The 10390-nt window shown below is 34.8% G+C and overlaps 3 protein-coding genes across 4 annotated transcripts; 2 read left to right on the top strand and 1 right to left on the bottom strand.

The window, feature by feature from the left end:
* On the top strand, positions 215-879 carry LOC104714490 (putative DNA (cytosine-5)-methyltransferase CMT1). The gene is made up of 2 exons (XM_019230286.1): positions 215-453; positions 536-879. Exons 1-2 carry the CDS (start codon positions 281-283, stop codon positions 663-665), a joined length of 303 nt encoding a protein of 100 aa, XP_019085831.1. The 5' UTR covers positions 215-280; the 3' UTR covers positions 666-879.
* Positions 1410-7178, top strand: LOC104714489 (uncharacterized aarF domain-containing protein kinase 2-like). 2 transcript variants are annotated; one of them, XM_010431877.2, is made up of 5 exons: positions 1410-1597; positions 4914-6222; positions 6306-6569; positions 6660-6815; positions 6918-7178. In XM_010431877.2, exons 1-5 carry the CDS (start codon positions 1581-1583, stop codon positions 7035-7037), a joined length of 1866 nt encoding a protein of 621 aa, XP_010430179.1. In that variant the 5' UTR covers positions 1410-1580; the 3' UTR covers positions 7038-7178. The 2 variants fall into 2 exon arrangements, with proteins under 2 accessions (XP_010430179.1, XP_010430178.1); XM_010431876.2 differs by lacking the exon at positions 1410-1597 and adding an exon at positions 4505-4709.
* Positions 7510-9551, bottom strand: LOC104714488 (equilibrative nucleotide transporter 7-like). Its single transcript, XM_019230252.1, has 8 exons — positions 9512-9551; positions 9289-9393; positions 9037-9192; positions 8687-8936; positions 8406-8578; positions 8166-8329; positions 7805-8063; positions 7510-7698 (listed from the first exon to the last, which is right to left on the bottom strand). Exons 1-8 carry the CDS (start codon positions 9545-9547, stop codon positions 7588-7590), a joined length of 1254 nt encoding a protein of 417 aa, XP_019085797.1. The 5' UTR covers positions 9548-9551; the 3' UTR covers positions 7510-7587.

Genomic DNA, 10390 nt, shown 5'->3' with positions numbered 1-10390 from the left:
ATGAAAATATACTCATGTAGTTTGTAGAGAAGTAACCTTACGATCATCAACCTTACCTATTGGAATAAAGATGAATATGTGAGGACATGCAACATACATAACCAAGAAGAACGTACAAAGCATTAATTATGGGATGCTTTACTCACTCACTAAATCTGATCGTATATTATATGAAACACAGGCCATTTGGTCGTTTGTGGTGGGATGAGATTGTTAACACGGTCGTGACAAGAGCACAACCTCACAAGTCACAACCAGATTATGTTTTGTCTTCTTCTATATGCACATTTTTAATCTATTCTTGGTTTCTCTCTACCTCGGTGTATTAATTAAAAACCGGTTATCTACAGCGTGTACTTCACTCGAACCAAACCGAGTTCTCTCGGTCCGCGAAATTGCAAGACTACAAGGATTTCCTGGTTGCTATAGGCTACATGGCCCTGTTAAACAAAAGTAAGTCCTCAAGATTTTTTTTTTTTTTTGCCTCCATAAGTTGTTCATTCTAACAATGAACATTATTATAATGTTGTAACAGGCACATTCAGGTTGGGAATGCGGTTGCTGTTCCAATCGGGGTTGCCTTAGGATATGCGTATGGAATTGAGAGTCAAACGCTGTGTGATGATAAGCCTGTCATAGACTACCCTTTCATTTATCCTGAATGACTCAAAAGAAAGAAAGATTCTGATAGGTTGAGGATGCCAGTTCTATTCATGAGGAAGAAATGAGGACAAAAGGAAGAAGAGCCAGAATCTGGGAGAAGAAGAAGGAAGAAAAAAGTGGCTAAAGTGTCGATTTGGGGAAGAAGGAACAAGTCTCTGCTTGAGAAAGAGAGTCCTAGCTCTCCGCTAAGTTTTTTTATTTTATCAAACTCTCTCCGCTAAGTTATGTCGTTTTATTTCATTAGTAATTTAATATATTTTAATTACAAAAATAAAAGAACTCAAATATTTTGAGAATTTTTAAAAATGTGTGAAATGTGGGACTAATAATGTGTTAAATGACACGATAATAAACTAAAGGTAATTATTTTTTTCCATTCATTTAGGACATTTATAAAGAAAATTATATTCTCAAAATATTTTTTTCAATTAGTACAATAATTATATTAAAAACGAATTTGAAATTACACCACAAACATTACAGTAAAAGGACAAAACCTCATCAAATTTTAGAAAAAAATAGAAAATATATTTTTCAAAGAAGATTTTTTCTTTTTCTTTTTGGAACACCAAAAGAAGATTTTTTTTTTAATTATAAATTAGGAAATTAGAAATTTACAATTCTTATTTTAGTATAAAAATAAAATAAGCCGACAAATAAAAAATTTAGCGTGAAGCCCACGAGGGTTTTTTTTTGTGGGGCCCACTCTTCTCCGCCCCAAAATCAGTGACTTTCTCAACTCTCTCAATCTTTTCTTCAGCTTCTAAAACCCAGAACCTTCTTTTTCCGGCGAGGCGAAGGAAGACCTTGCTCTGCCCTAAATCCCAACTCAAAAAAATCGATGATATAATGCTCCCAACGTTCAACGGTTTTAAAATCATACGAAAAAACCAACCTTTCCCTTGTCTTCTCTCGCCATGACCTTATTCTCAAGGTTCGTCTCTATTCTCATATTCAGAGTCTTCTTCGTGGTTTCTAAATCCGACTACCCTTTTAGCCGGAGATTGCTTAGATTGATTCATAGGTTTTAAAAATCGAGTCTTTGTACATAAAGTTGTGAACTTTTCTCTATTAAAGTCTTCGTTTGATTAGATCCTTCTTTGGGTGGGTTTTGGTTTTATTTTGCAGATTTGTGATCACTAGAGTTGTGAAGAGAACTCTATTCTCGAATCAGAGTAATAGAACAGCTATTAGGGTTTCTGTAAGGTTGCCACAGTTCAGAATTCAGAGTCATGGACATCACAGTCACACATTGGGTCTTCTTCATAATGTTAAAGGAAGCTTTTTAGGTAATCATCATAATCTCGCAAGGAGGAGCTATTCGGTTTTATCTGCGAGCAATGTAGTTAAGCTCAAGCCTCTTGGGAAAGGTTTCTTTATAGAGTAGCTATGAATCGTTCTTGGAACTTGTCTCGGATAACTCAGATTGCTCAAGCCCGTTCTCACTTTTTGTTACCTGGTGTCTTGGCTCTTACTTTGAGACAAGTGGCATATTATGCTCAAAGGGTGACTCCAAGTCCTGTGGTTTATTCTCCTTCAAGCATTTCTCCTTATAGGAGTTTGTTAAACTTCCCTATCGTTATCTCGTCTATATTGATTTCTGCGGTCGAAGGTGTTGTTCGGTTTTGGAGAGCTCTCTTTTTAGCTGTTTGGTTTTCTCCAAATGTTACAATGGCGTTGTTAGATTTTGCGTGTGGTCCTCGTTTTAGAAGCGAGAGTATGAGTTTATCAAACTCAAATTCATTATTATTTATCTTTTAGATAATTAATTATATATTTTATATCAAAAATGTATATGATTGATACTATTCCAAAATTAGAAGAGAAACGCGAAATGAAATGCTTGCTTCTTTTCTCTCTTCTCTTCCTTGTGTGTCAAAGGTTTGAATCATATTAGATATATCAATATTTAATCAAGTTCTCTCGGTCCGTGAAAATGCAAGAGTACAAGGATTTTCCGATTTCTATAGGCTACATCAGGTCCGGCTCAATTTACTAATGGACCATAAGTTGGAAACCTTTTTGGGGTTTTTTCACCGTGTAAAAAAAAAATTGGACCCTAATGATAATGGACAAAAATGCAAAATTCAATTGGACTCTGTGCATATGCACACCCAGCGCATGCACTATTGAGGTTTTCCAATCCCGTGAGCCTTAACCCACAAACTCTAGCAGAGAAATGCCTTTTTAATTTTGAGTTTGGTACAAGCTTTCTGATTGATGAGAGTTTTATTTCATTAATAATTTAGTATTTTTTGAAAATAAACAGTTTAGTTACAAAAATAAAAGACTATAATATTTTGAGAATCCATTTTTTTATAAAAATGTGGGACTAATGTGTTAAATGACACGACAATAGTTAAAAGATTAATATACTAATAAGAACCTCATCAAATTTTACAAAAATTTGTAGAAAATAAATTTGTCAGCATATTTATTTTTTCGAAGAAATATTTTTTTGTTCCAAAAACAAAGAAATTATTTAAATATAATTTCTTTTAGAAATTTACAAAAAGTTTTCTATCAACCAACTCGATCTTTTTATTACAAATCTAGTCAATCGAGAGTCGTTCAACAACTATTGGAGTTTTCCAGCCCCATGAGCATTAATCCTCATACTTTAGCAAAGAGCAATGCATCTGAATTTTGAGTTCGGTACAAGCTTTCCGATTGATGAGAGTATTATTTCATTAATAATTTAGTATCTTTTGAAAATAAACATTTTAGTTACAAAAATAAAAGGACTATAATATTTTGAAAATCCAATTTTTTATAAAAATGTGTGAAATGTGGGACTAATGTGTTAAATGACATGACAATAGTTAAAAGGATTAATATACTAAATGGAAAAATATTTTGAGAAATGAATTTGAAATTACACCGTAAACATTATAGTAGAAGGACTAACAAGAACCTCATCAAATTTTACAAAAAACTGTAGAAAATAAATTTGTTAGTATATCCATTTTCTCTAAAAAATTTTATTTCTAAAAAACAAGAATTTTTTTAATAAAAATTATGTAAAAATTTACAAAATAGTTTTCTAACAACTACCTTGGTCTTTTCGTTACAAATCAAGTCAATGGAGAGTTGTTCAGCAACACTATTAGGGTTTTTCAACTCCATGAGCGTTAACCCTCAAACTCCATTAGAGAGCAACACCTTCTGAATTTTGAATTTGGTACAAGCTTTCCAATTGATGAGAGTTTTATTTCATTAATTAGTTTATATCTTTTGAAAATAAATATTTTAGTTATAAAAATAAAAGGACTATAATATTTGTAAATCCAATTTTTTAAAAAAATCTGTGAAATATGGGACTAATGTGTTAAATGACATGACAATAGTTAAAAGGATTAATATACTAAATGGAAAAATATTTTACGAAATTACACCATAAACACTACAGTAAAAGGACTAATAAGAACCTCATCAAATTTTACAAAATATTTGTAGAAAATAACTTTGTCGACATATTTTTTTCTTAGAAGAATTTTTTTTTTTTCTAAAAAGAAGAAGTTTTTTAAATATAAAATTTTGTTGGTACTCCCTTTGTCCCATTATTTAAGAGCTTTTAGACTTTTTTTCTTGTTTGATTTTTTTTTTTTTTCATATTTCTATGCTCAATTTATAATGATTTCATAATATATGATTATTTAAATTCTGTAAATTTTCTGTTGGTTGAAATTTACTAAATAAGAAAATATTTATTGTTTCTTAATGTTTAATCAGTTAAAAATTGGACAACAGAATAAAAATAAAATAAGCCGACAAATAAAAAATTTAGCGTGAAGCCCACGAGGGATTTTTTGTGGGGCCCACTCTTCTCCGCCCCAAATCACGACATCTCTCATCTCTCCGAATCTTTTCTTCAGCTTCTAAAACCCAGAACCTTCTTTTGCCGGCGAGGCGAAGGAAGAGTTTGCTCTGCCCTAAATCCAACTCAGAAATCGATGATATAATGCTCCCAACGTTCAACGGTTCAAAAATCATACGAAAAACCCAACCTTTCCCTTGTCTTCTCTCGCAATGACCTTATTCTCAAGGTTCGTCTCTATTCTCATATTCAGAGTCCTCTTCGTGGTTTCTTAATCCGATTAGTTTTCGACTATTAGCCGGAGATTGCATAGATTGATTCGTAGGTTTTAAAAATCGAGTCTTTGTACATAAAGTTGTGAACTTTTCTCTATAAAAGTCTTCGTTTGATTAGATCCTTCTTTGGGTGGGTTTTGGTTTTGGTCTTTTTGCAGATTTTTGATCACTGGAGTGGTGAAGAGAACTCTGTTCTCGAATCAGAATAATAGAACAGCTATTAGGGTTTCTGTAAGGTTGCCACAGTTCAGAATTCAGAGTCATGGACATCATTCATTGGGTCTTCTTCATAATGTTAAAGGAAGCTGTTTAGGTAATTATCATAATCTCGCAAGGAGGAGCTATTCGGTTTTATCTGCGAGCAATGTAGTTAAGCAACATGCTCAAGCCTCTTGGGAAAGGTTTCTTTATAGAGTAGCTATGAATCGTACTTGGAACTTGTCTCGGATAACTCAGATTGCTCAAGTGGTTAGCTTGTCTTTAGCCCGTTCTCACTTTTTGTTACCTGGTTTCTTGGCTCTTACTTTGAGAAAAGTGGCGTATGCGCAAAGGGTGGCTCCAAGTCCTGTGGTGTATTCTCCTTCAGCAAGCATTTCTCCTTTTAGGAGTTCGTTAAACTTCCCTATCGTTATCTCGTCTTTAATGATTTCTGCGGTCAAAGGTGTTGTTCTGTTTGGGAGAGCTCTCTATTTAGCTGTTTTTTTCTCTCCAAATGTTATAATGGCGTTGTTAGAATTTGCGTGTGGTCCTCGTTTTAGAAAGCTACAGTATGAGATCCTCCATCGAACTCTGGAAAGAGCAGGTCCTGCTTTTATCAAATTTGGTCAATGGATTGCCACACGACCTGATCGGTTTAACAAGGATCTTTGTTTGCAGCTTTCAAAGCTTCACAGTAATGCTCCTGAGCACAGTTTCGCGTTCACCAAAAAATCTATTGAAAATGCATTTGGCCGTAAACTCTCTGAGATATTTGAGGAATTTGATGAGGCGCCTGTGGCGTCTGGGAGTATAGCTCAAGTACACCGAGCTTCCTTGAAGTTTCAGTATCCAGGACAAAAGGTGAAGTCCTCGGAAGTTGCTGTTAAAGTTAGACATCCTAGTGTTGAGCAAACGATGAAGCGAGATTTTGTGATCATCAATTTTGTGGCAAAGCTAACCACTTTTATTCCGGGGTTGAATTGGCTTAGATTGGACGAGTGTGTGCAACAGTTTAGTGTCTACATGTTGTCCCAAGTTGATCTCTCAAGAGAAGCTTCTCATTTGAGTCGGTTTATATATAACTTCCGTGGATGGAAAGATGTCTCTTTCCCTAAGCCCATATATCCACTTGTACACCCCGCTGTTTTGGTTGAGACATATGAGCACGGAGAGAGTGTGGCTCGTTATGTAGATGGCTCAGAAGGACATGCACGGCTCAAGGCTAAAGTAGCTCATATCGGAACTCATGCTCTCTTGAAGATGCTCCTGGTTCTACCTCTTTCTTCACTTGTATCTTTTTCTTCATTTCGGCCACTTACAACTTAAAAGTTGCTTTGATTCTTGTTTTTCAGGTTGACAACTTCATTCACGCTGATATGCATTCAGGGAATATTCTTGTCCGGCCAAACAATACTCCAAGAGGTCTTTTCAGATCGAGGAAGCCACACATCATTTTCCTAGATGTAGGCATGACTGCAGAACTCTCAAAAGTTGACCGAGATAACCTACTAGGTTTTTTCAAGGCAGTTGCACGTAGAGACGGAAAGACTGCTGCTGAACGAACACTAAAATTATCTAAACAACAGAACTGTCCTGATCCACAGGCCTTTATCCAGGTGAGATCTCTTGCTCTGTGTGTCTTCTCTTACATCATTCAAAGTTTCTTCATATTTCGTAGTGTTTATATACAATACACATTTTGACAGGAAGTAGAAGAAGCATTTACATTTTGGGGAACAGAGGAAGGAGATTTAGTCCATCCAGCTGATTGTATGCACGAACTATTCGAGAAAATGAGGCGTCATAGAGTTAATATCGACGGCAATGTGTCCACTGTGATGTTTACAACATTAGTTCTCGAGGTGATTACATCAGCGCTTTACAGTCTCTTAGATGTTTTCAAGTTTGCTTCAAATCTAACAACACTGAGGTTTCGGCTTAATTCTCTTTCGTTTTTTTTTCAGGGTTGGCAACGAAAACTCGATCCAGGATACGATGTGATGCGTACGCTACAAAAAATGCTGCTGAAAAGCGATTGGATGAAATCACTTTCTTACACAATCGATGGACTGATGGCTCCTTAGTCTGAAAAAAGGTTTCAATCTTTATTCTTTTTACACCATTTTAACATTGAGTGCCAGATTTTGTTTTCTTTGTCTTAGGATGTGAAGAACTGAAACATATATTTAAAGAGTAATACAAAAGAACATTGAGTTCCTTTTTTTTTTTGGTGTTTTTTTCTTCTTCATTTCTTTTGCTTATTCTTTCATGTTCTTCATCATTCTAAAAACAGAGAATTTGTTGTATTTTGTGCGGTACATATCGGCTAAAAATCTGATTGATTTCAGAATGATGCTCGACACTTTGCAGTTATTACGCAATAAACAACACTTTGAATGCTCAGTGCCACATATTAGTTGAAATGAATCCAACAGAACATAACTTGTTACACCCACTAGTTACATTTGAAATAAATAAAAAAATGTAAAATTTTAAACAAAAGCTGAGAAATCAATTTCTTGAAAACACACTAGTAACAAAATGAGATGAATTGAATAATTTTGTGCGCTTTGGCACAGAAAAATAAAATACAAATAGTACTACAAAATACTACATTCGGCCTTAGTTATATCCCTAAAACGAATCGTTGCCAATGAGCCAAAGCCAACCCAAACAAACACCAGCAAAGATCCCTCCCAATAGAAACACGCACATCAAATTCCCTAACGCATTTGCTTCAGGTCCCTATACAAAATTTGATCGAACCAATTTAACATAACCGGTATTAAACCAAATCAAACCGAGATTGATTTATTTTGTAAGGGGGAGAGAAGTGAGCCAAGTGACTTACATTGTAACCCTTTGGTGCAGTGCTGAAGATACAAACGGTTAAATAACCGTTAGTCAACCCCAAGAAAGAGGTGAGGAAAAGCATCCATCCTTGATCAGCGTATTTAGCCGTAAAGTAAAAGGCCGGGACGAGCAAGAAACGTGCCACAACGCAAACAGTGATCCATTTCCTCGACTCTATTGTTAACCCTTTGATCGAGGGAATGAACCTAGCGATTGCATCCCATCCATTGTACATGGCTACTAGAACTGGTGCATACCTTTTTCAACACATCAAAACATATAAATGGTTTTTTTTTTTTTAATTTATGTAACCACACTATCAGCATGGAATAATTTGTTTTTATGTTAATGATGCATACCAATCGCCTAATCGATGTTCTCCTGTGTTCTCGTATAGAAATCCCGGGAAAATCGATAGTGTCACGACGTAAATCAAGAATAGATTGATTTCAAGATCTATGTTTTCCCGTAATAACTGCTTCTTGGTTAGTTTTTGGATCTTGGACTCGTCCATTTGTTGAACCTTTTACAAGAGAGCTAGCTAAATCAGCCGAATAAAGAGCATAGTATATCAGATTAAAATAAAACCGAAAGATAACCTGTTGAGCTTGGTCTTGGAGGCCAGCTGCGGCCAGATCCGCAGAAACGGTTTTGGCCCCTTCTTTACCAGCCTTGGCACGGTAGTATTTCACGATAGGGAGCTTAGCAAAGACTAATGTATATAGAAAAACACAGGCTAACTGGATCAATGTCGCGATTCCTATGAACAGCACTGTGGAATAAAACACATGATATGAGTATAATTAATATTAGCTTAATTTGTATAATATGTGACAAACTAAATTTTGAAATAAAAAAGATTTGTAGGAGAAAACATTACAAGGTCCTTTTCGAAGACCATCATGAGACTTGTCGAAGATTGCTTTTGTAATAAGCCTTAATCCGGAAGTTAGAACTCCAGCTATGCCTAAACCGCCCATGAAGGCCTGGATGAACTCGGGGCACATGTAGGACAAATCTCCAACCATTGCACCTTGTACAACAGCATCAGCGAGCCCAAAAACAGCAACAATCAAACACAAGACAACATATGCTGCTACGCTTCCACTGCCATGCGAAGCAAGATCCAACTTCACCAAACCGAATCAAATCAAAATCACTTTATATTTTTATAAAACCCGACATTGCAAAAGAAAGAATCAAATACTAGACAAATGAGAGTGTACTTACAATGATGAGACAAAAGGTACCAGCGGTATAAAGGCTGTACCCGAGAATGTTACGAAAGCGAGTATTGAGCTTAGCTTCTTTATAGGCAAGTGTTATTATAAACACATTCGCAAACAATTGGTAAACTATTGTTAACACCCTCGAAGGATGGTATTTCTGTTGTTAACCAAGAAATCAAACAAAACCAAAACATACAGAATCAAACGACTGAATCGTAATGTCTTGATACCGAAAAAGTGCTTAGATTCATACCGGAAAAATTTGATAATAGTAATCAGTGATGGTCAGCATTGCATTCCATGCCACGAGAGACCCTATACCTAGGATACAACACACAAGTCGTGCTACATTCTTACCCTGTTCATCAACAAATTTATTTCAGAAGTTGCACAAACACTATACATGATATTTAATATGTAATATATATTATATATATGAATGAATGATTGATTAATATGAAAGTGTTCACACTAACCTCGAGCCTGCTAGGGATATCCTCTGGATTACTCATCGGTGGCAATCACAAATCCTGTAAATTTTCAGAATCTTTAAAACAATACTTCATATATAAATTTTATTAGCAAATAAATGTAATAGAGAGGAGACAATTGAACGTCTTCTTAGGGTTTGTAATTCATATACAATCCCTAATACACATATGAAGCATTAGTTCAAAAGATAAGACGATGTTCTCTAAGAGACATAAGTACGTACTCGAATCGAGTGGGTTAATTAATTGTTGATTACGGCACTGTAACAAATGATACTTAAAACAAGACCTTGAAGTTTAATTGTTGATTTACGAAAGAAAAGGCAAAGAATATCAGAAAAAAATGGCACTGACCTGAAGGAAAACTTATTCAAAGTTGGCAGCAAACGATGATGTACCCAAACCCAAAAGATTCGTAACAATTTTTATCCGGAGAAGATTCGTTGACAGGTAAAAGCAGAAGTAAAATGTCTGTAATTTGAGAAATCTCGGCTAAAGTATAAAATAGATCTGATAAAAAAGGGAATATATATTTTACTTTAATAATAGAAGATTCTGTGTTATTCACTTATTCCACTGAATGCGTGTTAAAAGATATTAGAAGTTAATATTGTTTTATGGTTGAGATTGCTCTTATTTTAGGATTTGACCAAAATCATCCTTTACAGTTAATTGTTCCCTTCTCATAGAACATGTGTTTTTTTTTTGTTTTTTTGTATTTTGTGTAGCAATATATATAAATAAGTGGATTCTCGAGTCAGATTCAGATCACATCCTAATTTTTTTAGTCTTCTTGAGGTAAAAAAATCAAAGAGATCCATGCATATTTTGATCAACAAGTAAAAATGAAAAAAAAAAAAAAAA

Source organism: Camelina sativa, chromosome 9, assembly GCF_000633955.1.
Source record: "Camelina sativa cultivar DH55 chromosome 9, Cs, whole genome shotgun sequence".
Classification (NCBI taxonomy): Eukaryota; Viridiplantae; Streptophyta; class Magnoliopsida; order Brassicales; family Brassicaceae; genus Camelina; species Camelina sativa.
This window is presented reverse-complemented; position numbering and strand designations above follow the sequence as displayed.